The 27556-nt window shown below is 42.0% G+C and overlaps 1 protein-coding gene and 1 long non-coding RNA gene across 5 annotated transcripts in view; one reads left to right on the top strand and one right to left on the bottom strand.

Moving 5' to 3' along the window:
• LOC137334656 (uncharacterized) overlaps positions 1 to 27556 on the top strand; it is a 58858-nt gene that overhangs the window by 23252 nt on the left and 8050 nt on the right. Inside the window, exon 2 of the long non-coding RNA XR_010966198.1 lies at positions 11930 to 12154. This is a non-coding gene — a long non-coding RNA (uncharacterized lncRNA). The remainder of the gene's footprint in view (positions 1 to 11929; positions 12155 to 27556) is intronic.
• Positions 8620 to 27556, bottom strand: part of LOC137334653 (uncharacterized) — a 28385-nt gene continuing 9448 nt past the window's right edge. For 3 of the 4 annotated variants that reach the window (XM_067999493.1, XM_067999494.1, XM_067999492.1), the window contains exons 4-9: positions 23467 to 23719; positions 21423 to 21524; positions 21119 to 21239; positions 17862 to 18079; positions 15308 to 15436; positions 8620 to 13436 (exon numbers count right to left, since the gene is read on the bottom strand). In XM_067999493.1, the coding sequence (XP_067855594.1) occupies positions 12188 to 13436; positions 15308 to 15436; positions 17862 to 18079; positions 21119 to 21239; positions 21423 to 21524; positions 23467 to 23719 (2072 nt within the window). In that variant the 3' untranslated portion in view covers positions 8620 to 12187. The remainder of the gene's footprint in view (positions 13437 to 15307; positions 15437 to 17861; positions 18080 to 21118; positions 21240 to 21422; positions 21525 to 23466; positions 23720 to 27556) is intronic. The other variant, XM_067999495.1, reaches the window with a different exon arrangement.

Genomic DNA, 27556 nt, shown 5'->3' with positions numbered 1-27556 from the left:
GAGTACATACATCAAATTTATTCAGCATCTAGTTTTCTGGCAGCCATTGGCAGCGATCGGGACAGCATGTTCTTGTAAAGAAGCAAAAACATATGGCAACAGAGATTACAACTAGAATGAATAACCAGATATCTCCCACAGAGAAAGATTTAAAGAGAATGACCTACTTAATTACTGCAAGCTTTTTCAAAGTTCTATTTTTATGGTTAATCAGGTTGCTCAAGTGTCATATGGTTCCAATAGCATGTATCATTATGATCCTTCCGGAACTGATGTATTGGGCAACAGTAATAGTAAAATGTAGAAGAATGGCACCCTTAATTCTCACCAATGCAAATCCAACAATATGCCATTTCCATGTATTCCAGCTCTACTTTGGACAGTTTTTTTTAAGCTGCAACGTTCAAAGATTGAAATTCCAGTGGAATTGCCTATTGTCTGATTGACAATACCTTTAGAAGTCAGTAAAATATTTTTCATGGGCAGGATACTTTTGAGCTCTCTTGGTATGAATACTTTATTTGGGCAAGTGATTGATTGCAGCAAGTGATTTGTTATCACCCAGAAACCATCATTTTTACTGCCTCTGGGACTTATGATGAAAATTGTGGTACTTGGGTAACAAATTGTGCTACATGCAGTAAATGGAGAAATTTGATAGATTTGTCATGGGATGTCACTCCACACCAAATCACTTGACCTTGTATAACATACTATGGAGTTAACTTTTAAAGCACTTTCATTTACAGAATTTACAGATTTTAGAAACAGGATCTAACCTTGAAATCTTTGCCATGAAGCATCAGTAAGTGAATTAAATTTTAAAAATGTTGGCTCTCCTAATAGCTCAGCAAGTTTATCCAAGCAACAGGTGAGCTGTACAATCCACAAAGTTCCAGGCTGCTGAGTTAGCTGATCTAAGTCGTGGAGATGGTAGAGATGCCACAATTGGCCTTAGCACCCTGGATTACAGAGGGAAAATCAACCACCACTAGAAGGAAGCACATTTGGGCATCAAGTGAGGATAAGAGCAGGTTCACCTACGATGCCCGCTACAGTTGAAGAGTATGACAACATTCACTGGCAAGGCTCATAAATAATTAGTGGTTATTTAAGTGTGGTGTTGGTGGACATCAGAGTTTGTTGAACCATACCCGAGCAAGGAATCCATGCCTTCGGGTTGGGGGGGGGTGGGGGTGGGGAAGAGAAAAGGGGGAGAAAGGGACAAATTTTATGAGGAAATAATAGAAAAATTCTAGTCTCAGCTGAGATAGTCAATTAAAGGAAAATAAATACTCACACATACATTCTGCCATAAAAAAAATCAGAGTTATGTGACTGTATCAAAGATTAATATGAAACATTACTGCAGTACAACTAAAACTTGCATTTATAGAGCACCTTTAATATAGTAAAACATCCCAAGGCACTTCACAGAGGAGGGATTTTCAAACAAAATTTGACACTGAGTCACATAAGGAGATATTAGGACAGGTGACCAAAAGCTTAGTCAAAGAGGTAGGTGTTAAGGAGCATCTTAAAGGAGGAGAGAGAGGTAGGGAAGCGGAGGGGTTTGGGGAGGGAATTACAGAGCTTATTAATAGAAAAAAAGATTTTAAAACTCTGGCCTACATAACTAGCAGGATTCTTCAGAAAAGAAATAAAGTAGTTGAATCATTCGCTTTCAACACGGTGGTTATTTAAGTGTGGTATTGGAGGGCACCAGAGTTTGTGGAACTGTACCCTAGCAAGGAATCAATGCCTTCGGGTGGGGGCGTGGAAGAGAAAAGGGGGAGAGAGGGACAAATTTTATGAGGAAATAATAGAAAAATTCTAGTCTCAGCTGAGACAGTCGATTAAAGGAAAATTAATACTCACTCATATATTCTTCCTAGGTTTTGTTGAACAAAGCAATCAGGTGAAAAATATGTTCAAAATGCTGATAATTAGGATACATTACGCACAGAGAGTTCCATTATAGGAAGCAGATACTTCTCCCCGTCCCCCAGGGTTAATAACAAATGTTCCATTCATCAAACACTCATTAACCTTCTCAACGAGGCATCGCCTCACAATATTCTACGAGTGGTTTTGCTGACAGAAATCTTAAACTGTGAACTGATTAAATATTTACCAGTGTGTAATACTGCCAAAATTGAAAATCTTCACAGACAGGCAACCTACATGCTGTGTACAAGTCGTTATACGAAAGTACTGTTACTTTCTTTAAACTTTTCTTGACTGTGAAGCTTTTATTATGACTTTGGTGTTGCGACTAAATTCTTCCCTGGGATTTCACTGCAACCTGAGTGATTGTGCTAATATGCATCAAATTGATTTACAGTTTGCTTAAATGTTACCATGTCATCACAAGTGTCACTACGGCCCTGTTTACATCTGGCATTGAATTCAATCAGTATTGAGCACACGCAAACAGAGATTAAAAGAAAAACTGTGAATGCTGGGAATTGGACACATGAAAAAAAATGCTGCAAATGCAGAGCAAGTCAGCATCAACATCCTGGGGGTCACCATTGACCGGAAACTTAACTGGACCAGCCACATAAGAAGAAGGAGGCATATGACATGCATAGGCAGCTGGGATCAAGTGGATCCCTTGAAGAGTATAGAGATTGCCGGAGTAGAGTTAAGAGAGAAATCAGGAGGGCAAAAAGGGGACATGAGATTGCTTTGGCAGATAAGGCAAAGGAGAATCCAAAGAGCTTCTACAAATACATAAAGGGCAAAAGAGTAACTAGGGAGAGAGTAGGGCCTCTTAAGGATCAACAAGGTCATCTATGTGCGGAACCACAAGAGATGGGTGAGATCCTAAATGAATATTTCATATCGGTATTTACGGTTGAGAAAGTCATGGATGTTAGGGAACTTGGGGAAATAAATAGTGATGTCTTGAGGAGTGTACATATTACAGAGAGGGAGGTGCTGGAAGTCTTAACGCGCATCAAGGTAGATAAATCTCCAGGACCTGATGAAATGTATCCCAGGACGTTATGGGAGGTTAGGGAGGAAATTGCGGGTCCCCTAGCAGAGATATTTGAATCATCGACAGCTACAGGTGAGGTGCCTGAAGATTGGAGGGTAGCAAATGTTGTGCCTTTGTTTAAGGAGGGCGGCAGGGAAAAGCCTGGGAACTACAGACCGGTGAGCCTGACATCTGTAGTGGGTAAGTTGTTAGAGGGTATTCTGAGAGACAGGATCTACAGGCATTTGGAGAGGCAGGGACTGATTAGGAACAGTCAGCATGGTTTTGTGAGAGGAAAATCATGTCTCACGAATTTGATTGAGTTTTTTGAAGGGGTAACCAAGAAGATAGATGAGGGCTGTGCAGTAGACGTGGTCTACATGGACTTTAGCAAAGCCTTTGACAAGGTACCGCATGGTAGGTTGTTACATAAGGTTAAATCTCACGGGATCCAAGGTGAGGTAGCCAATTGGATACAAAATTGGATTGACGACAGAAGACAGAGGGTGGTTGTAGAGGGTTGTTTTTCAAACTGGAGGCCTGTGTCCAGCGGTGTGCCTCAGGGATCGGTGCTGGGTCCGCTGTTATTTGTTATTTATATTAATGATTTGAATGAGAATTTAGGAGGCATGGTTAGTAAGTTTGCAGATGACACCAAGATTGGTGGCATTGTGGACAGTGAAGAAGGTTATCTAGGATTGCAACGGGATCTTGATAAATTGGGCCAGTGGGCCGATGAATGGCAGATGGAGTTTAATTTAGATAAATGTGAGGTGATGCATTTTGGTAGATCGAATCGGGCCAGGACCTACTCCGTTAATGGTAGGGCGTTGGGGAGAGTTATAGAACAAAGAGATCTAGGAGTACAGGTTCATAGCTCCTTGAAAGTGGAGTCACAGCTGGATAGGGTGGTGAAGAAGGCATTCGGCATGCTTGGTTTCATTGGTCAGAACATTGAATACAGGAGTTGGGATGTCTTGTTGAAGTTGTACAAGACATTAGTTAGGCCACACTTGGAATACTGTGTACAGTTCTGGTCACCCTATTATAGAAAGGATATTATTAAACTAGAAAGAGTGCAGAAAAGATTTACTAGGATGCTACCGGGACTTGATGGTTTGACTTATAGGGAGCGGTTGGATAGACTGAGACTTTTTTCCCTGGAGAGTAGGAGGTTTAGGGGTGATCTTATAGAAGTCTATAAAATAATGAGGGGCATAGATAAGGTAGATAGTCAAAATCTTTTCCCAAAGGTAGGGGAGTCTATAACGAGGGGGCATAGATTTAAGGTGAGAGGGGAGAGGGGCAATTTTTTCACTCAAAGGGTGGTGAGTGTCTGGAACGAGCTGCCAGAGGCAGTAGTGGAGGCGGGTACAATTTTGTCTTTTAAAAAGCATTTGGACAGTTACATGGGTAAGATGGGTATAGAGGGATATGGGCCAAGTGCAGGCAATTGTGACTAGCTTAGTGGTATAAACTGGGCGACATGGACATGTTGGGCCGAAGGGCGTGTTTCCGTGTTGTAAACTTCTATGATTCTATGATTCTATAAATACTGTGGCTACAAGAGCAGGTCAGAGGCTAGGTATTCTGTGGCGAGTGACTCACCTCCTGACTCTCCAAAGCCTTTCCACCATCTACAAGGCGCAAGTCAGGAGTGTGATGGAATACTCTCCACTTGCCTGGATGAGTGCAGCTCCAACAACACTCAAGAAGCTCAACACCATCCAGAACAAAGCAGCCCGCTTGATTGGCACCCCATCCACCACCCTAAACGTTCACTCCCTTCACCACCGGCGCACAGTGGCTGCAGTGTGTACCATCCACAGGATGCACTGCAGCAACTCACCAAGGCTTCTTCGACAGCACCTCCCAAACCCGCGACCTCTACCACCTAGAAGGACAAGGGCAGCAGGCACATGGGAACAACACCACTTGTACCTTCCCCTCCACGCCACACACCATCCCGACTTGGAAATATATCGTCACTGGGTCAAAATCCTGGAACTCCCTTTCTAACAGCACTGAGAGAACCTTCACCATATGGACTGCAGCGGTTCAAGAAGGCGGCTCACCACCACCTTCTCAAGGGCAGTTAGGGATGGGCAATAAATGCCGGCCTCGCCAGCAACGCCCACATCCCATGAACAAATAAAAATAGTCAGAACAACTCATGAATCACAGCCAAAACACCCAAATTGATGTGACTCATATCAATATGACAAACCCGAAAGGAGTGATTTTAACCCAATCCGCACATCGGAAATTGAGCGGGTGGGTAGTTAAAATCCCCCCAGGTCACTTGGAGCCGCCGGGAGCTGACCTGTCGGGATTTTCACCTGCTTCACTGAGCAGGCGGCAAGGACAGCCACCCAATGCCGGCGGGGTCCTTTGTAACATATGCATGCTGGGTCCCGATGGCGGCATCAAGCCCCGACTGCAATATTTACTGAGAGGCCTGAGTGAGTAACAGCAGTCAGTTTTCCACCAGGTCAACCTAACACGGGAGTGGATTTGGGCCAGAAGAGGCTCATAAAAGTAAGTTTGATTTTTAAAAAAAATTTCCTTGTGGGGTCAGGAGGAAATCCAAGGCTTCCCCTGCTGCGATCTCACCCTCCTCCTTCCCAATCATGGTGAACCCCATCGGTAAAGGAATGCTCAGTGGGTGGCGACTTTTCGCTGCTTCCCGCCGACTTCCTGTCCGGAACGAATGGGAAGTCTGCCAGCGACAGTTAAATGAATTAAAATACCCTGAGCATCTTTTTTTCCTGGAGCAGGAGAGTTTTGAACTGATATCAAAACTCACCCACCGAAAACTGACCCCCAGTTAAAATCAGGGTCTACATCTTACATAGAAATACATAGAAGTTGCAATACAGAAACAGACCATTCAGCTCAACCAGTCTGTGTTGGCATTCACCCTCCACGCGAGCAAATAGTTCTAATGTACCTACCCTTTTCCCTTCATCCACCTATTCAATCTAATTCTGAATGTTGACAGTTTCTGTCTCAACCACTAACCCTGGAAGTGAATTTGACAGACTCACAACTCTGTATGTAGAGGTTTCTCCTGCCCTCTGTTCTAAATCTCTTACATTTAATCTTGTATCTATGGCCACTTATTATGGACCCCTCAACTACAGGCAGCAGTCTGCTTCTATTTATCCTGTCCCACTCCTTTCATAATTTGAAACACTTCTATTATGTCGCCTGTAATCTGAGTTATTCTAACAAAAAAAACCCCAATTTTTCAAGTCTTTCCTCTCATTTTTATGTCCTCGTACTAGGCAGCATCCTATCTTACAATGAAACAGAAGTATAGTTTCAAGTATTGACGTGTGTAAAGAATGGTACAGTGATACATCGAATGCTTCTTTTTTTATTCGTTCATGGGATGTGGGTGTCGCTGGCAAGGCCAGCATTTATTGCCCATCCCTAATTGCCCTCGAGAAGGTGGTGGTGAGCCGCCTTCTTGAACCGCTGCAGTCCGTGTGGTGGATTCTCCCACAGCGCTGTTAGGCAGGGAGTTCCAGGATTTTGACTCAGCGACGATGAAAGAACGGCGATATATTTCCAAGTCGGGATGGTGTGTGACTTGGAGAGGAACATGCAGGTGTTGTTCCTCCCATGTGACTGCTGCCCTTGTTCTTCTAGGTGGTAGAGGTTGCGGGTTTGGGAGGTGTTGTCGAAGAAGCCTTGGCAAGTTGCATCCTGTAGTTGGTACACACTGCAACCACGGTGCGCCGGTGAAGGGAGTGAATGTTTAGGGTGGTGGATGGGGTACCAATCAAGTGGGTTGCTTGGTTCTGGATGGTGTCGAGCTTCTAGAGTGTTGTTGGGAGCTGCACTCATCCAGGCAAGTGAAGAGTATTCCATCACACTGCTGCCTTGTGCCTTGTAGATGGTGGAAAGGCTTTAGGGAGTCATTGGGAAAGTAGCAATTCTTACCTTGAATGGTAAAGTGTTCTCTCAGAACATTCTAATCACAGTCATATTTAAAAGCATTAAATTATGTTTGGACTAGAATGTATTTTGGGAGGGGGACGGGGGCGAGGGTGTGCACAATGCTTTTCCTCGAGTTTTATATAGTCCTTGTACGTTTTGTTCATGTGGTATTTGCAGGAACATGTTTTTAATGCGAGTGTTACAGGCTTTAATTCCTGGCTAAACAGTGGTGCATTATGATTGGCTACTACTAATGCAAAGCTGTCAAATTTAGTTTCTATTTATATGGTATCCATTTTACATGGACTAACTGCCAGTGTGCGAGGGATACATGTTAATCATCTGTGCTTCAAGATGCAGAACTTCACAGACTAAAAGTGCATTTGGGACTTCAAGTGCATAGGAACAAGAGTAGGCCATTCAGCCCCTCAAGCCTCTTCTGCCATTCAATGAGATCATGGCTGATAAGTTTCCTAACTCCATCCAGCTGCCTTCGCTCCATGTACCTTAATACCCTTGGCTAGCAAAAATCTTATCAATTTCAGATTTAAAATGATTAATTGAACTAGCATCTACTGCTTTTTGTGGAACAGGGTTCCACACTTCTACCACCCTTTGCGGGAAGAAGTGTTTTTTTAACTTCTCTCCTGAATGGCCTGGCTCAGATTTTAAGGCTATATTCCCTTACCCTAGTCTCCCCCACCAGCTGAAAAAGTTTCTATCTGCCCTATCAATTCCTTTCAAAATCCTAAAAACCTCAATCGAATCACCCCTTAACCTTCTATATTCCAGGGAATACAAACCTAGTTTATGTAATCTCTCCTCATAGTCTAACCCTTGGAGACCTGGTAACATTCTGGTGAATCTGCACTGCATTCTTTCCAAGGCCATTATATCCTCTCTCAGATGTGGTCTAACCAGGCCTGTATAGCTGTAGCAAAACATCATCCCCTTTATATTCTAGCCCTCTAGTTACAAAGGCTTATAATTCCATTAGCCTTTTTGATTATTTTTTGTACCTAACCACTACATTTTAGTGATCTGTGTACATGGACCCCCAAATCTCTTTGGACCTCCACTGTTCCTAGCTTTTCACCATTTAAAAAAATATTTTGATCTATCCATTTTTGGTCCAAAATGGATGACCTCACACTTATCTACGTTGAAATCCATCTACCTGTTTTGCACGCTCACTTTATCAATGTCTTTTTGTAATTTTATGCTCCCATCCACACTACTTACTATGCCACCAATCTTGATGTTATTGGCAAACTTAGATATATGGCTCTGTATTGTGTTATCTAAGTCATTAATAAATAATGACTAGTTGAGGTCCCAGCACAGATCCTTGTGGGACACCACTAGTCACTTCCTTCCAATTCGAGTACATACCCATTATTCCCACTTTGTCTTTTACCGTCTAACCAATTTCCGTACCAGGTTATTTGCCTTCAATTCCACAAGCTTTTATTTTAGCTCACGGTCTCTCATGTGGAACGTTATTGAATGCATGGCCCCGATTTTCCATCGACTGATCAGAAACATTACCAGAAGCACTGACGATAAAAATTTAACCCTATGAGTGTTGGAGCAGTTATGCCATCTGCAAAATCATAATGGAAGTAGGGTCATAGCAAGGTAACATAAATAAAATTACAAATCGTTTAAAATGATAAGCGATCATGCTGAAATAGGTAAAGACTTGACAATGTATTTTTAAATTTTTTTTTACAGGGTTGTTAAAGAGCCTGGAAACTGATACAGAAGCTTTAAAACACAGATATGACTTTCAAAATTTCAGGTTGTCCCAATACATGCAGAATACAAACCATTGGCAGTTTGCTCAGTTAGCACATGTCAAAATTTGTACATAATACTTCATGGTTCTTAACTTGCTAAAGCATTTTTACTTGTAAAATTTGCTTTAGATGTTCATAATAAATGTTAACGATGTAGGGGTTAAAATGTTAGCATACAAATATGGCACACAATATTTACATGATGGCTTTATTACAGAAAAAGTATTCTCATGTCTAAGTAAGTTTTATGCTTAGATCAGCAAAGAACTAATTGTCCACACAACATATTAATAGCGATTTCATCCAAAAATATGACACATTGCAATATAAAATATTGAATCATTGTGATTTTCATTCCAGAGGTGCTGGTTAACTTCTTCAGGGGAAGGTTAAAAACATTCCAGGATGGGATTTGCATGCCAGTGTTCCAGTTGTATAGAATTTAGGGCGATGTACAGGACACTTACAAAACAGAAGATCTGTCATGCAAAGATGAAAAGTGGATGTCCTGCTTGAAACCAGTGCCAATATTGCACCTAATTCAAGTTCAATTGCGACTTATTAGAAATTTTTAATGAAATCTTGCATCTTTCACAAATCTTTAATCATTCCATAAAATTTTAATTTACGAATTACAATGCATTTAGCTAAATGAAGCATTGTTCATTCGTTAACATTATTTAATTAGTCAAAAATAAGCAAGCCCAGATATTCCCAGAGAGGTGGGAGGGAACTTCTTGTGGTGCCTTCTCACATAAGGGGGCCTGCGGTTCTCTGGGAGCAGTAGGATGAAGTATAAAACATTGGCTGGTTTCCCATTCAGCCAGTATCTATAACACCTCCAACCCCCATCAAGGACCTTAGCAATGCTGGGTACCAAGGATGCACAGGTCTGTCTTGTACCCAGCATTGCTAGAATGGAAATTTTGTATAACATATTTCCCAGATTTGCATATCATAATACACCTGACCACATGTGGGTGAACATGTTATGAGTCCACCCCTCCTTCCGGTGGAATTTTTCATGGCTGATAAAAGGGGCGAGGGCATGGCCTAAGTGAGTCCTGCCCCAAATTCAACCCCAACCAGGCAGATTGTAGCATTTTTGGGCTCCAGGAACTTCAGGGCTGCTGTGTTCAATGGTAAAGCAGTACAAGTATTGATCTGTTAGTTTTTTATATAATTGACCAACAGAACATGACTATTGGACTGTACATTTCTAAGCTAAATATGTAGATATATTTGCATCAAAATCTTTCAATATAATACAAAATCAGATATAAACTACAAAGCACATATGAAACACAAAATATTGTTTTCTTTTTTTGCAATATTCTTTTTGGGACTTTTTTGCTTCAACATGCAAATGTTTGCCTGTTGCTTTTCAAAGTGTATAATCTCAGTCTGAAAGATTCACACAAAAAATGAGTCAAGGCACATAACATAAATCCAGTCTGTAGCATTATGACAAAACTTGCCTTTGCATAAAGAAACCCAGGCTAAAATGGCCATTTGTAAGGAAATGAAGTATGAGACCACAATGCTCATTCCTGTTTTTACTGCTGAGTTCTAATCCCATCATGCCAAAGGCAGGGACCATGTGGTGTGGTGTGGTACTGACTCCATCGATGGGGTGGTTCCACAGAGTACTGCAAGTTTTTTCATATTTCCAGCAGTCACAATGTTTCTAAAAACCATCACCAAAACTGATGGAAATGTTGGCCGGGCACGTCTAAACCATCCTGAGTGATGGTTGTACCAGTGTTAGACCATAGCACAAATCTACCAATAAAAGAAATGGATCAGCAATCAAAGAGGTGTGGGCACAATCTGTTTCTGGTGGTTGAAGGATAAATATTGGCCAAGAAACCTCCCGAGCTCTTTGGCGAATAGTGCCATGGGATCATTTACATCTACCCGAGAGGACAGACAAGGCCTCGGTTTAACATCTCATCTGAAAGACAGCACCTCCGACAGTGCAGTTAAAGCGTGAAAAGTTAGTTTCTGAGTTTTCATACCGCTCATATACTGAAATAACACCGGTGTTTCAAGACCTCTCTAATCATGCGACGTCATTCATTTATGTTATCTGTAGCTTATCATTTTGTCAACATTTTTTAATAATACATATTGCAAACATGCCTTTTCACGATTGTACATTTGCGGATTTGATTAAGTAGGTAGTATTTGTTATCAGTGTCTAGTAAAATGTGGGGGTCTCAAACCAAACCTTGGTTTGCACGAGTTCCCGTAAGGCAAACAGTGTCCCTGGGGAGACTTGCTAGATGGATGGACTAAGACGAGCTTAATGGCTTTCTTCATCTGTATTTATCTTGTGAACAGAACACTAGTAAACTTTCTGCTGCTTGTCCAGCCAGGACCATCAACCTTTTAAGGCATTACTGGGCTATCTGGAGCCAAGTGAGAAGAAACCCAGCTCCCACTGGCAGGTCTACTCCCCCCGGTCACATTATGAACCAGGCTGACCAGTCAATCATTAATAGTGCCCTGGAGTACTGCTGATCTGCCTGGCTGAACTATTACATTATACAAAAGAAAATCTGCACTGATATAATATAGTATCACTAATGTTCAATGGCTAGATACGGAATATAACGTGATATCAGAGTGCACTTAGAGACCTTGTGCAATGTCTGGTACTGGGGAGCAGAAAAGAATAATAAGATTACATTGGCTTAATTTCACAGAAAGCAGGAAAGTTACACATCTCATGAATGGATCTCGCAGGTTCAACTCCAAATTTATTTTTGCAATATTTTATGAAGGCTTTTAACTCGGGGCAGGAGTCGGGTGGACGGGGGTTGAGGCAGGTGGCAAACCATCCTGCCCTTGGCAGAGTGAGGCTTGGAGATTTTATCTCCCGCGCCTCATCTGCAGGCGCTTAGTCAGCTTCCCGTCTGAAACTGGTAGGAAGCAGCAGCTGGCTGGTGGTCAGAGCACGTCAGGCGGCAGGAGACTGCCATCGAGCATCGAAGGAACGGTCCCCGGCACTCAGGTGTATCATGGAGTTGGAGTTTCGGGAGCAACTCCTGGTCTAGGAGGAGCCCGGGCAGGTGAAACCTAAACTTTCCTTGTGGGGTCTGGAGGAGTACATCTCCTGCTGCCACAAGGAAAGTCAAAAAGGTTTTAAAAAAACATGCCTCTTTGAGCCTCTTCTAACCCCTGCTTCTCTTCTCGTTAGGTTGACGGCTTCCCTGCTCAGTCCCATGGTTAAAATAGAAGTTGGTCCCTGATGGCGTCAACCGAGCTTAATCTGCATATTTAAAGAAGGATCCCACCGGTTTTCGGCAAGTGTCCTTCTAGCCTGTTCAGAGGGGGTTAAAATCGTAGCCTGCGGGAAGAGAGTGGCACATTGGTGAGTCTCCCGGGCGATTTTAACAGCCTGCGGGAAGAAAGCGGCACATTGGTGAGTCTCCCGGGCGATCTGGAGTTCATCTCATTATAAACGTGTTCTATGTGGAACTGGGGTAGGACAAGTCATTGTTATTTTAGGAACTTTACCTCCATGAGAACTGGACAATTCAACAGTACGTTCAGGTGAGGGAGTTTTACACCATATTAAGTCCAGTGACTGCGGGAGTTGTAAACAATTCTGCTCAACATCAGCTTGAAAATTGTAGTTCTCTCTACAGTAAAAATTGGAAGACTCATTTGTATTCACAGCCATTTCAATATTCATGGTCAGTTTTTGTTCTGTTGTGCCATAGCAATACAGTTTCTCCAATCTCTGCTGCATTGCATTCAGTAATCCTAGACTGCGCAAATTTTGATGATGATGGGGATGGGAAGGTTGGTGGTAAGGCTGTCTGAACTTCCAGTATTGCTTTTGGCCATAATTGCAATTGGTGTAAAACTCTGTAGATTCCTCAGGCATTGAGCATGTGTAATTCTGCACTTTTTGGTTTAATGATTGATAGAGGGGCACAAGATGTTTATTTTGTAAGCAGCTTTCCATATTTCTGTCCAAAGTCTTCTTTACACGGTCATTCTTCTGTTCCTCTCTAATCTTGGGTACTTCTACAATCATCATTTGAGAATGCGTACGCCAGTCAAATGATTTTTTCAGGGAGGACTTCATAGGCTGCTTCTGATTGTGGCATCTCACTTCACACTTCACCTTGGGAAGAGAAATTCCAATGTCTGCAGTTAAGATCTTTCCCTTCTCGTGCAAAACGTGATTAAAGTCAAAAATATAGTCTTCTTCTGCATCATCTTCACTCACAGTAGAACTAACTTTCGATTCTTTATCGGAGCATTTGCTCATTGTGCTGCAACAAACTGTTCTTTCTGACATTTTGCTAGTGTAAGACTTCACAGATGTTTTGCTTAAACTGGTTGCTACAGAGGAGTTGGATTTAGTCCGTTGAAGTTTTCTGCCAGGTTGCTTCGTTATTTTGTTCGTCTTTCCTTCAGGTTTCTCGCAATTTGGTGTCACAGGAAAAATGTCTTGTACAACTGGACTTTGGAAAGTAATTTTAGTTACCACTTGTGGAGCAAGTTCTGGATCAGCTCCTTTCTCACCACTGGCATTTTCCACATTTCGAGCACAGTTATCATCAAAGCACAACTTGTCAGAGCCAGTATCCGCTGTACAGTTTGCAGCCTGACTCACAGATCTGTGCTCAATCTCCATGTCCAGACTAATTCCATTCAGATAGGACAGGCTGCAGATTTGTTCCAGTTCAGTCCTTCAAAATGCAAAAATAACACGGTTTTTTTTAGAAACAAAAAATTAACATTTTAAATCACTGATGTGAAAATGGTAATTATACTTGAGATGATTTTAGATTTTTCTTTCCCAGTGAGAAATAGTGCGCACCGTTAACTTTTTTCTTAAATTCTACTTTGAACACCATTCTATTCTTTTGGTATCTCTCTTTAATAATTTGAACCAAATAGCTATTTTCGTTACTGTGAAATAATTGTTGTGCTCTGAAGCAAAATGAAAAGACTCGAGTCCCGATTTTAACTCGGGGCGGGAGTTGGGCAGGCGGGGGCTGAGGCTGACTACAAACCATCCTGACCTCAGCAGCATGAAGCAAAGAAAATATTACCTCCTGGGTCTCATACGCATGGGCCCCATCATTTTCCCACCCTTATCTGGCTGACGGGCAGGAATAGAATGTTGGGTGACAGGAGGCCGCCACCAGGGAACGAAGGAACACTCCCCAGCCTTCAGGTAAGTGGTAGGGAGATGTTTCGGAATGGTCTTGCAATCGGGGGGGGGGGGGGGGGGGGGAAGTGGGGAAAAGCCTAGGCCAGGGAGGCCTAAACTTTCCTCGCGGAGCTCCTGAGGAGCACTTCTGCTGCTCCTGGTCCCACGAGGAAAGTAAAAAAAAAAGTAAAACCACTTGCCTTTCTGGGCCTGTTCTGGACCCCACTTCTCTCCCCACTAGGTTGACCTGGCAGGGAAGCCACAGCTCCTTGGTAGGCCTCCAGTTAAAATTTCAGTCAGGCCCCAATGACGTCATCAGAGCTTGATCTGCATATTTAAAGAAGGATCTCGCTGGCTTCTAGCTGGAGCACCTCTCACATGCTCAGAAGAGCAAGTCAAAACTGAACCTGCGGGAAGACTGCAGGCCTCGGTAGGCAAGTTCCATGAGCTGGTTTCCGCCATGCGGGCAGGGTTAAAATTGGCCTTTTTATGTGGATCATGGGTCTATTTCTAGCATAGTTGGGAAAATCATACAAGATACAAAAAAATATTATTGGAATCCAAAAAAAAGTTAGCCTTTCCTTTTTCTGCTTTTCTATGTATTTTTCACCCTTCTTTGTATCTCCATCTTTCCATTTCCCTCACTTGGCTCTTCACCGGATTAACTTTTCCCCAGAACTTTTCTCCCTGTTCTGTGCATCATAAGGAACTATGTAACAGTACAGCAACAGATTTTAGCCACAGCTTACACACTGCAATTGGTCTTAATGGACTACACATAAATAGGGGAAGTCAAGGACAGACCAGCAGTTACAATGCCTGAACTATGACTCCACACTAAGGAAATGGTGTTGCAATCTCAGATTCCCTCAGAAGATGGGTCATGTTCGAAAGTAAGGGCAGTCAGCAGGGAGTGATATTTCCCTTCCAATACTATTCAAGTGTCTCCTGGCACACAGAGTCTTGACAGTATCCATGGAGATGTTTGCTGGCTCCCTACCCTTCAGAATGAGGACCGTAGGAGTTCAGGAGCAACTTGGAGAAGGGAGCAAGGGAGGGAGGGTTAATTAAGCAGGAGAATGTTTAAATCACAGCTTATATGGCACTGATAATGTACATGTACATCAATAGGGAGCAGGGTATACCATTTTACCTGTAACACATAACTGAAATAGTCACACCTTCTCAAGGGCAATTAGGGATGGGCAATAAATGCCAGCCTCCCCAGCGACGTCCACATCCCATGAACGAATTTTTAAAAAATTATTTTTGGAGGCGGATTTTCAGATCAGTCTGACAAAACAGGTAAAACTAAATTTCCTTTCTAAGAAAGAACGACTAAATGGTTGAACAACAATTAAATTACCACAGCCTTATAAATTGTCACAAAATCTAAATATGTACCGGCAGCTGTCGTCTATAATCGGCTGATCACATCTTTTACTTGAGATAGACTTCAATTTTCGTACTGAAGGAACAATGGAGTACTTGGGGCAACTGGCACCATTTACATTTAGATCTGATCTGCACAGCCTAGGCCAACAAAACACAATAGTTTAGAAACTTTTCCATGTTTTATGTGAACTCTCTCATTCTCATAGGCTTCCAATCAGTGCTGGAACAAGGTGCACAGAAGCACTGTACAAAAAAGCTATTTTTCATTCTAGCTACTAATAAAAGATATGGTCAATTTTAGATTACTCACAATGAGGTGTCGTCCTTATTCTTTAAATACAGTGTATTCTTCACATGCAAGCAGAATATTCTGTCATCTGTAGGAGGGAAAAGCAACTAGGGACCTTCTTTTTTATTACCGACGTGAGCATCGCTGGCAAGGCCAGCATTTATTGCCCACCCCTGAGAAGGTGGTGGTGGGCCACTGATAGCAGTTTTCTATAACTGAGTGGCTTGCTAGTTAAGAGTCAATCACATTGGTGTGGGACTAGAGTCACATATAGGCCAGATGAGGTCAGGACGGCAGGTTTCCTTTCCTAAAGGACATTAGTGAACCAGTTGAGTTTTTACGACAATCCAACAGCTTCATGGTCACTTTTACTGATACCAGCTTTTATAGTTCCAGATTTTTAAAACTGAATTCAAATTCTCAAACTGCCAAAGTGGGATTATTAGTCCCGCCTCTGGATTACTACTCCAGTGACATAACCACTACACTACCATACCCCTGTCCCTGTAAATCTTTTGGCCCTGTATAGACACTGTCGTTGTGGAGTCTGAGCTGCTGCTGGGCACCACTGATGTTTGAACCAAGTTCAAAACAGGAAAGAAAAAAAGGGAGCTAAATAAGGGGGTTTAACGGACTGAATGGCCTTCTCACTCTGGACTTCCCTAAATTTTTATAAGAAGGCAAAATCTCCTCTATGATAGATCTTGGCCTTTCACCTTGGTTTTGCAATTTTAAAAATGTGTGTTGTAGAGAGGAGGAAATGGAAGAAGCAAAAGAAATAATGCCAGAGACAGAAAGTTATCATTGAAAGAAGGAGAAGTAGTCTTGGAGACAGAAAATGTAAACTGGCAAAGGACAAGAAACAGATAGAAATCTAAAATAAACTAAAATTTTACAGGCTTTTACTTCATTTCCCAATGGGTTTTGAAGTGTTTACTTTGTAGTTAATGTTTACTGTACTTGGTTTGTTCTGTTCTGGTCTGTGGGGCAGTATGATGCCTGGGAACTACTGAGCTCTCATACTGCATCTACAGTTTGAAGGCAGTTCTGAGATTAAAAGAATTTATGCCATCCAAATCACACTTTAATTCAGTACCCAAACATTTTGATGTAAATTTCAAATATGCACAACGTAAAATATGTCTTCACTTAAAATTCTCAACTTTTTAAAATATTACTACTTTTGGCACAGAAATCCTCCTTCCATGTTCAAAGTTTGAGCTGTGATTGGAGTCTGAGCTCCTTTCTCAAACCAGTTTTAAAAAAAAATACAAGTAGATATAGTTTGGAAGAGACAAGGCAGAACTGTGGGTTAGACAATGGCATTTCACCTCTGGGACCTAACTGATGGGGTGAAAGTCTCCTCTGTCTTTTGGCTATATGGGTCCTATATGAAATGAGCTTGGACAACCTCAATCGTAGTGGGCATGGACTTACAGCACAAAATATCCCCAATTTGGCACAAATTGTCAATCATACTCAGCAAAGCCACAGGATGGCTGGTGTGGGAAATTGAAAAAGTGTCACACTGGTATAGCAGGGGTGCTGTTGTGAGGTTGGAGCTGAGGCATGTTGTTGGGACAGAATAGCGGGAGCTCTGAAATGGCAAGAGTTCCATTCCTTAGCATTATCTTGGGTACAAAAAACACAAAGTTCTATACATTAGTTGAGGGGTGCTCAGTGACAGGGCTGGGATCGTTCCTAGTTGGTGGCTCGGGACTTTGGGGAATGGGGATGAGGTGTTGCATTAGGTAGAGGCAGCAGCGGATATTAACAGTGATGTGCCAGCAGAGAACTGCGCAACTATATGAACCTGCAAGTATTATTATAATATATATTTCACATGTACCCTGAACCAAACCGTGTCCTGAGAAACTAAGTACAAAGTTAAAAAAGATACATTTTATAATTATATGTTTGTGCAAACTGTATAGATAATTTTCTAAATACATCCATGGCCAGTTACACCTCTGTACTGAAAAGATGCATTATATTTCCAATTTAGTTTTTTCTTCTCTTGGTCACAAACCAAATTGCTAACATCAAGCAGTGTAGAACATAAAAAGATAGCTCTACATTTCCAAGTACTCTTATCTTTCATCTAGAGGATAACAAAGAAAAAGCACTGCCAATAAAACATGACGATGTGACATAGTATTAATAAGTTATTGAGTGGAACACCACACTTGCATTAGAGGTCTGCTTAAAAGCTGCAGCGGAGCCCTCGGTAATTCGTTAAAATGGAAATACATTCCAACAGGAGTTTCAATTCACCTGGTATTTCCTGTTACTGAAAAAGAAGTTTCTGAAAGTCGTTGCTGATTATGAACAGGTTTCCTCACAAAGCCCTTTGACCATTTCATACTTGCAACAGAGTCTGATGAGCTATTTACACTCTTCACACTTTTTACACTCTTCACACTTTTGATGTCATCATCATCCACTGTGTACCCATGTTCTACCTGGATCTTGTCTGCCACCTTTGTTCCCATCTGGTTTACAAGAAATAAAACATAAATATAAGACAATACACAATCTGGAGTACAACACAATTCTGTAATAGCAGAAGAGATTACGATAAAATCATAAATAAGGCCAGTGATTTGGTCCAGCAAGATATGGTAAAAATTCCAGGACAGTTGAAGCAGCAATCCAGAAATTCATATCAACAGGTGCAAGGAATTTCCCCATCTTGGAAATGAGTATAACAGGTATTTGTAATATACCTGTTATACGAGTCCTAGTTCAGACCTAATTCACATTACGATGGACCTCAGCAGCCTCTGATTATAGAAGATTAAGGGGTGATCTAATTGTGGTGTTTAAGATGATTAAAGGATTTGATAGGGTAGATAGAGAGAGAAACTATTTCCTCCAGTGAGGGAGTCCAGAACAAGGGGCATAGCCTTAAAATTAGAGCTAGGCCGTACAGGGGTTGTGTCAGGAAGCACTTCTTCACACAAAAGGTAGTGGAAATCTGGAACTCTCTTCCTCCAAAAAGCTGATGAAAGGTTATCGACTTGAAATGTTAACTCTGTTTCTCTCTCCATAGATGCTGCCTGACCTGCTGAGTAGTTCCAGCATTTTCTGTTTTTATCCCCTAAAAAGCTGTTGAGGCGAGGTCAATTGAAAATTTCAAAACTGAGATTGATAGATTTTTGTTAAGCAAGTGTATTAAGGGATATGGAACCAAGGCGAGTAAATGGAGCTAAGATACAGATCAGCCAGGATCTAACTGAATGGCAGAATAAGCTCGAGGGGCTGAATGGCCTACTCCCTGTTCCTAAGTTCCTCTGAAGTGAAGTCCAGTACCAGGAATTTCCTTGGGGCTTGACACATAAACAGGATGTCTGCTGAACTTCCAAAGTTACAGCAGCAGAGTGGGAGAATCCCAAGGAAATTCCCAGCGCATATACTTGTACATGTACCTGACAACTTACAAAACTCGAACAGTTCACACAGCCCCAAGAAAGTTGACAACTCGAAAACAATGTACAACTGAAAAGCAACTCAGAATAAAGGCCTATGACCAAGGCCACTGCTTCAAGGTGATTGAATAGGTTAAATTCCTTTTATTCACGGAATCAAACAGTACAGGAGACCATTCAGCCCATCGTGCCTGTGCTGGCTCCCTGAAACAGCCAATTAGTCCCATTCCCCTGCTCTTTTCCCACAGCCCTCCAAATTTATTACAATGGATTTCACAATTTTTATTAATGTTTTAGGATCACACTGCGCAATTCAGTTTATTTTCATGTGAAATGTTGCTTTTCATTCACTCCACCCCAAACTACCATTCACTGCAGAACAGGCAGCCAATCTGTTACCGCTCATTTTGTACACCTGCCGAAGTTGAATTTCACCCCTCTGATACTTCATCAGGTCAGTTAGACTATCCCACAATAAATGGACATTTGGATTGCATCTTGAGGAGTGCAAGAATGGGCCAGAAACCCTGGTGGTTCATGTGAAATGCAGATAGTTGGCAACTGTGTGTATAATGGACTTCATGAAAAATCGAGTATTAAAGAAGCAGCTAACCGTTCCATTTGCAAGGCTGTGTGCTGAGTGGGAATAGCCCAAGTGGTAACACAACACAGAAATGGGGATTTTTATTCATTCTCATAACTTGGTGTAAAAGTTGCAGTTGTTGGAAAGAAAATCACAGCATCACTGGTTAAGGCCAGAAAATAATGGGATTTGTCGTGGCTTCTCAAGCTGCAACAAATCACTTGACCTATTCACAAACCATGGTAGAACATGTCTCAACATCATTTCAACAGTCCATTCTGATACAACACAGAATGTGTTAATCTGTGAATATATGGAAATATAAGGCTGTTGATGATAGAAATGAATGAACACTTGATGCATTCATATGATATTCCAGAGGAATGAACAGAAGAATGTCATGTGAACACGTTATCCATTGTTTCACTATTATCGGCAACAGTCATTTCCAGTTCATGGCAATTTCTTGCCCTCTCTCTAATCAATTTACCATACATCCTTCCTGGAGAAAGTAGCAGCTGCAGGAGCATCTACAGACCTCCCCCACTTCATGAGAGATCCAGTCAAGTCAGTCAACTTAATGTGGAGGCACTGAATGAAGGGCTGCAGGTATTGGGGGACCGTCTGGACAGATCAATGTCAACTGCATTGCAAAGTATACAGGACAGCATCTCAGAGGGACTAAAGGATATTTGGTTCACTCTCAGGGACTTAACGATCTTTCTGGTTCCATGAGGTCTGTTCTCTCACTGATCGCTGGTAGCCAGAATCCTGTTCCCAGTACCAGTGGAGAAATTGGAGTATGTGCTATGTACAATTTAAGACCCCGATTTGTAAACTCAATGAGGCTCCTGCCTGATTCAGGCAGGCACCTAGGCCCCCCTTTTCCGTGGGCAAAATGACGGTGGTTAGGATTGGAACAGAAATGAGACAGTATGTGCAGCACTCCGATTTTAGGGTCGCTACCATCCCATCCCCAACTGGTGGACCAAGCTAAAATCAGTCCGAATCTTTTTAAGAGTTTGCCAAGAGCATCTGGGATAAACAACAGTTTGTTTCAAACCACCACCTCAGTTGCATGCACTGCAAATTTCCAATTGTGCTGTACAGTAGATTGCATGTGTGAATCATTTTTATTTGTAAATAAATTTGGTCAATAGGTTCTGTGCCAAGTGGTCGAGTACTGTGAACGTTTTCCAACTTCCAAATTGTCAAAAAATGTATTGACATCCGACTTGTTCTCCATAATCAATTTACTATAATTGTTAGTCTTGGGCAGTATTCGCCCAACACAGCAGCAATAGGCATAGGTTTTAATTCATAAGCAACCTGGTCTGCTAATGGGAAATGGCGTTAGGCCACTGACCTGAGGTAGAAGGGGCTGGAAAAAGCCTTAATTGTAACATTTTTTACTAATTAGTAAAAGCATGCAATTGGGATAAACAGCAATACTAGTAGAAAATATAACACTTACTTGATGAATAATAAAACAAGTAGAATTTTCAATAAAATGAACTTACCTTCTGGTATTTGGTTGATAATGGTCCACGGTATTGTTGCAAAGATGAACTGTCCCCTTCATCATTATCTCCTAAGCCAGTACAATTTGGATTTGTATATGTTGAATTTTGCAGAATTTTCCTGTGAAGTATATAAATAAACATAGACCTTTTTGTAGTCTTCCACTCAATTGTTTTGTTTCCAATATTTTAAAAGTGAAACTATTATTTTGCTTCCATTTACATATGAAGTTGAGTTCTTAGTATGTTGTGCTGTAATATGCAAAGTCTTGTCAAGAAATGAGCAAAGCTGAAAAGTGCAAACCTGATGGGGCTGGATTCCAATACACAACTTTTTCTTCCTTTTCTATTTCCTATACACTTTTCGATATCTTCCATATTACCACTGTTCCTACTCCTGTAGCCCCTGAAATGAGTACAGTGTAACAGAAAGTCGACAACTCTAATTACTATACATTGCACTTTTGACAATTCCTATCAAACTAAAATCAACCAGTGTGTATATGCAATAATTTTCTTCTTTCACATTTTGAAAAAAATGTACCACTTAAGGTAGTTCATGTAACACATTTATTTGTAGAGTTCCTTAGAAAATATTAGATTTCATATGAACTCTGCAGTAAATTCAAAAAATTGAAAATTTAATTTTAATTAAAATATACACTTCATGCAAATGAATGCTTTTTTAGTTCACTGTCAAGCTATGTGCATCTCTTATTATTTTACCAAAACATCTATGGTTTTTATATCCTCAATTTTGATTTATTTTTCTTTATTCATTCATGGGATGTGGGCGCGTTGGCAAGACCGGCATTTATTGCCCATCCCTAATTCCCCTTGAGAAGGTGGTGGTAAGCCGCCTTCTTGAACCGCTGCAGTCCATATGGTGAAGGTTCTCCCACAGTGCTGTTAGGAAGGGAGTTCCAGGATTTTGACCCAGCGACGATGAAGGAACGGCGATATATTTCCAAGTCGGGATGGTGTGTGACTTGTAGGGGAATGTGCAGGTGGTGTTGTTCCCATGTGCCTGCTGCCCTTGTCCTTCTAGGTCGTAGAGGTCGCGGGTTTGGGAGGTGCTGTCAAAGAAGCCTTGGCGAGTTGCTGCAGTGCATCCGGTGGTGAAGGGAGTGAATGTTTAGGGTGGTGGATGGGGTGCCAATCAAGCAGGCTGCTTTGTCCTGGATGGTGTCGAGCTTCTTGAGTGTTGTTGGAGCTGCACTCATCCAGGCAAGTGGAGAGTATTCCATCACACTCCTGACTTGTGCCTTGTAGATGGTGGAAAGGCTTTGGGGAGTCAGGAGATGAGTCACTCATCGCAGAATACCCAGCCTCTGACCTGCTTCTGTAGCCACAGTATTTATATGGCTAGTCCAGTTAAGTTTCTGGTCAATGGTGACCCCCAGGATGTTGATGGTGGGGGATTCAGCGATGGTAATGCCGTTGAATGTCAAGGAGAGGTGGTTAGACTCTCTCTCGTTGGAAATGGTCATTGCCTGGCACTTGTCTGGTGCGAATGTTACTTGCCACTTATCAGCCCAAGCCTGGGTGTTGTCCAGGTCTTGCTGCATGTGGACAGGGACTGCTTCATTATCTGAGGGGTTACGAATGGGACTGAACACTGTGCAATCATCAGCGAACATCCCCATTTCTGACCTTATGATAGAGGGAAGGTCATTGATGAAGCAGCTGAAGATGGTTGGGCCTAGGACACTGCCCTGAGGAACTCCTGCAGCAATGTCCTGGGGCTGAGATGATTGGCCTCCAACAACCACTACCATCTTCCATTGTGCTAGGTATGACTCCAGCCACTGGAGAGTTTTCCCCTTGATACCCATTGACTTCAATTTTACTAGGGCTTCAGCTATTAGACTGTTGCTAGGTTGATTTATCAAAACCTTAACCTCAATAATTGAACTTTTTTCAGTCATGAATTAAAGTATTTTTCATAAAAAGTCCAGTGAACAACTTTTATTCATCTGTTAATCAACCTGAAGTTGAAGGGTCTGTACTAATGGCAGTGATGTTAAACAATGATAAACAAAATCTTCTAATCTTTTTAAGTTACTGAATTTTAGTTTATGATTGTGTGTAGTTTAAGTTGAGCCAAGGCAGTGTGCATTATTGTCATGGTGAAGTCAAAATTATTCCAATTTAATCAGAGAAAATAATGAATTTTGATGTTAAAGGAATACTCCAGGAAGAGCCTTATTGGCCTCATCTTGAAGTTTCCTGCTTAACGGAAAAAGGGTAATCACCCCATATATTTAAACACTCCAAATAGGGAAATAAAATGTTGAAAACTGTGATATATTTTCAGATTAGTGAATGTAGCAATGGAATTCTCCTACCTTATTACCAAAGGGAGATTGCTGGGCACAGAGATATTGGTCCGCTGCCATTGAAATCCATTCCATTTAAGAGTTTTCTTCCTTTCCATAAAGAAGTCAACAATACTAGAAAATGGCACTTCACTTTCTTTCACACCATTCTCTTGAACGACTGTATAGTTGATTTTTGGAAGATGTGGAACTGACGTTTGCAGACATGTCCTTGTTTCTGTAACACCACTGAGATGCTGCTTTGATGTGACCAATAAGCCATCTAAAATATTGTTTTCAAGAAGTGAGATGCCAATTCTGAGCTTATTATTCCTGCTTGAAAACATGCTTTTTCCTTAACTTCCAAAGGTATTCAAAACTAGTGGAAATTTGCTCATTACCTTACCAATGAATTGAAAATTCCATCTGAAGTATTTTTCAGGCAATAAGTACTCAGTAAAGGACTAAAAGTATATTGTTTCCTTTGTGAATGCCCTTATTTCCCACTGAACATTTTAAAAAATGTTTTACTTTATATTTAATATTGAGTTTGTAGTGTATATAATCTACAACTCCCAATGTGTGCCCCCGATCAGTAGTTTAAAAACTGTCTCGGAACACTTTGGAGAAAGTGGTTGATTGTCAATGCTGCCAGTGAAGTGCATGTAGGTTTTGTTCCCTGCTCGGGTATCCAAACCAGTATCATCAATATAAAGCATCTGAGCAAGGTAAATAATGTCAGGAGATTTTGGCACGATGAACTCCATCAAAATGCACCATTACACTCAGCAGTTACTCACTTTTGCATTGCCGAGGTCTTGCTGTTGCCCAACCCCTTTCTCAATGCTACCAGCCATTTTCATCACAGTGACTTTGACCAATCTCAAATTGGGCTGAAGGAGGTCACAGAGATATGGTGAGGCAAGGCCATGAAAGGATTTAAACACATAGATGAGAATTTTACATTGTCTCGTGGTCCAACAATGCCAATGTAGGTTAGCGAGGACAGGGGTGATGGGTAAGCAGGATTTGGTGTGGGATAGGATAGGGGCAGCAGTGTATTTGGATGTGCTGAAATTTAGGGAAGGTGGAGGATGGGAGGCTTGCCTGGAGAGCATTGGAACAGTCACGTCTGGAGGTAACAAATTCTTGGATGAGGGTTTCAATAGCAGATGGGCTGAGGCAGTGGAGGATATGGCCGATGTTACAGAGGTGGAAGTAGGCGGTCTTTGCAATGAAGAGGATATGGGGTCGGAAGCTCAGCTCAAGGTCAGATAGGATGCCAAGGTTGCCATCAGTCTTGTTCAGCCTGAGATAATGGCTAGGGAGGGGGATGGAATTGGTAGCAAGGGTACAGAGTTTGTCACGGGGCCAAAGACGACGGGTTTGGTCTTCTCAATGTTTAACTGAAGGAAATTGAGGCTCGTCCAAGACTGGATTGAATGGACAGAACATCACAGAGTGAGCTGGTAATGGAGTGAAGTGAATAATAGAGTGAGAGTAAGGACTTTAAAAACAGGAATTTAGTGAATAAAGAAACAGAAGTAGGCCATTTAGCCCCTTGAGCCTGTTCCACCATTCAATGAGATCATGGCTGATCTGCATCCTAACTCCATCCATCCGCCTTGGCTCCATATCTCTTAATACCCTTGGCTAGCAAAAATCTATCGATCTCAGATTTTAGTGAGGATAGGAATTAGATGCAGAGGAGAAAGGAGGTGCTAAGTGGACTAGCTGATATTATACACAAGTAATATAAACTTTAAAGTAGAATAAACTAAATAAACCTAAAAACGTCTGCACAGGAAGGGACAACGATGTGTCAATCCTGCAAGATATGGAATTTTGAGCAATAGGTATTGATTCAGGAATACACGTCTGTTGGAAGCATCACCAATTCACATTGATCAAGCTCAAAATCTCAGAACTTGAGAAGACGGAGACAAACTAGCACAACCAGTGAGGGAGACTAGTTTTTGAAGTGAGAGTTTAAGAGAATAATCACATTGATTAGAGATCGAGAGCAGGCAGTGGAAGCAGGAATAAAAACAGAAAATGCTAGAAAAGCTCAGCAAGTGAGGCAGCATCGGTGGAGAAAAAAAGTTAACGTTTCAGGTCGAAGACCTTTCGTTAGAACTGTAAGATGTTAAAGAGTTAAAGTTTTTGAGCAAGTACAGAGCCAGGGAAAGGGCGGGGGAGGGGAGGGGAGGAAAAAACAAAAGGGAAGGTCTGTGATAGGGTGGAAGGCAGGAATGATTAAATGTTATTCTTGCCTCCCCCTCCATCCCCCCTTTCCCTGGCTCTGTACTTGCTTAAAAACTTTAACATCTTCCAGTTCTGACGAAAGGTCTTTGACCTGAAACATTAACTCTGTTTCTTTCTCCACAGATGCTGCCTCACTTGCTGAGCTTTTCCAGCATTTTCTGTTTTTATTACAGATTTCCAGCATCTGCAGTATTTTGCTTTTGATTTAGTGGAAGTAGGAAGATCAGTGAATATCTGAGAATAGGAAAAGGTAGGGAGGAAAGGTTACAACAGGAGTGCCCAGAGCAATTTATGCTCTCAAACAGATTTAAAGCTTTACCTTCCTGTGGGGAAAATGAGGACTCTGGGTAGGGCCATCAACTAAACATCAATGGCACCATCAAACAAGAGATGGCTCAAGGAGGGGGAGATTAACAACGGAGTTAGAAATGCAGTCGTGATAGGGGATTCCATAGTAAGAGAGGCTGATCTTTTGCAATCCCGGATGCTTTGTTGCCTCCCAGTTGCTAAGGCGAGCGACATATTGCATAGACTGGAAAAGATTACAAGGAGAGCAACCAGTTATCATGGTCCATGTGGGAACCAATAATGTAGGTAAAGAAAGGCCTGAAGTCATGCAAATTAATTTAGGTGATTAGGAAACAAGCTCAGGAGCAGGACTTCATGAATGGTAATCTCAGGATTTCCTTTCCAGCCATGTGTTAGAATAGTGGAGGACAGGAAGATTAGGGAGCACCAAGGCCATATAGGGATTTAAACATGAGGAGTAGAATTTTAAATTTGAGCTATTGGGAACTGGAAGCCAATGTCGGTCAGCAACCAAAGGATTGATGGGTAAGTGGGACTTGGTGCAGGATAGGATATGGACAGCAGAGTTTTGGAAGAGCTGAAGTTTTTGGATGGTGGAGGATGGGTTGCCAACCAGGAGAGCATTGAATAGTCAAGTCTGGAGGTGACAAAGGCATAGATGAAGGTTTCAGCAGCAGATGAGCTTAGGCAGGGCCGGAGACAGGAAATGTTAGAGGTGGAAGTTGGCCGTCTTTGTGATGGAGAGGATATGGGGTTGGTAACTCATCTTGGGGTTAAATAGGACGCCAAGGTTGCGAACAGACTGTTTCAGCCTCAGACAGACAATGACCAGGGAGAGGGATGGAGTCGGTGGCTGGGAATGGAGTTTGTGGCAGAAAACAAACACAATGACTGTCTTTCCAGTGTTTAAATAGAGGAAGTAGCATACAAGGCTACGGACCAAATGCTGGAATATGGGATTAGAGTCGACAGGGCTTGATGGCCGGCGCGGACACGATGGGCCGAAGGGCCTCTATCCGTGCTGTATAACTCTAAGTTACAGCTCATCCAGGACTGGATTTCAGACAAGCAGCCCGACAATACAGAGGCTGTGAAGTTGTCAAGAGAGCTGGTGTAGAGGTAGAACTGGGTCACCAGCATACAGTAGAACCTGACCACATATCCTTGGATGCTGCCGCCAAGGGGCAGCCTCTCCACCTCTCTCTCCTCCTTTAAGATGCTCCTTAAAACCTACGTCTATGAGCAAGCTTTTTGGTCACCTACACGACTGTCTCTACTAAGTCTCCTTCTTTGGCTCAGTGTCAATTTTTGTCTGAATACCCTCCTGTAAAGCACTTTGGGTCGTTTTGCTACGTTAAAAGCACTATATCAATACAAGTTGTTGTTGCTGGAAATGCTCCGACTATGATTCAATAGGTGAGGGTGGAACCAAGCGAGTGTAGTCCCACTGAGCTGGCCAATGGAGGAGGATGGGGATGTCAACCCTGTCAAAGGCTGTAGAGAGGTCAAGAGGGACAAGGAGGGATAGGGATAGTGATAGAGGTGG

The sequence above is a fragment of the Heptranchias perlo genome, chromosome 18 (assembly GCF_035084215.1).
Source record: "Heptranchias perlo isolate sHepPer1 chromosome 18, sHepPer1.hap1, whole genome shotgun sequence".
NCBI classification, from domain to species: Eukaryota; Metazoa; Chordata; class Chondrichthyes; order Hexanchiformes; family Hexanchidae; genus Heptranchias; species Heptranchias perlo.
This window is presented reverse-complemented; position numbering and strand designations above follow the sequence as displayed.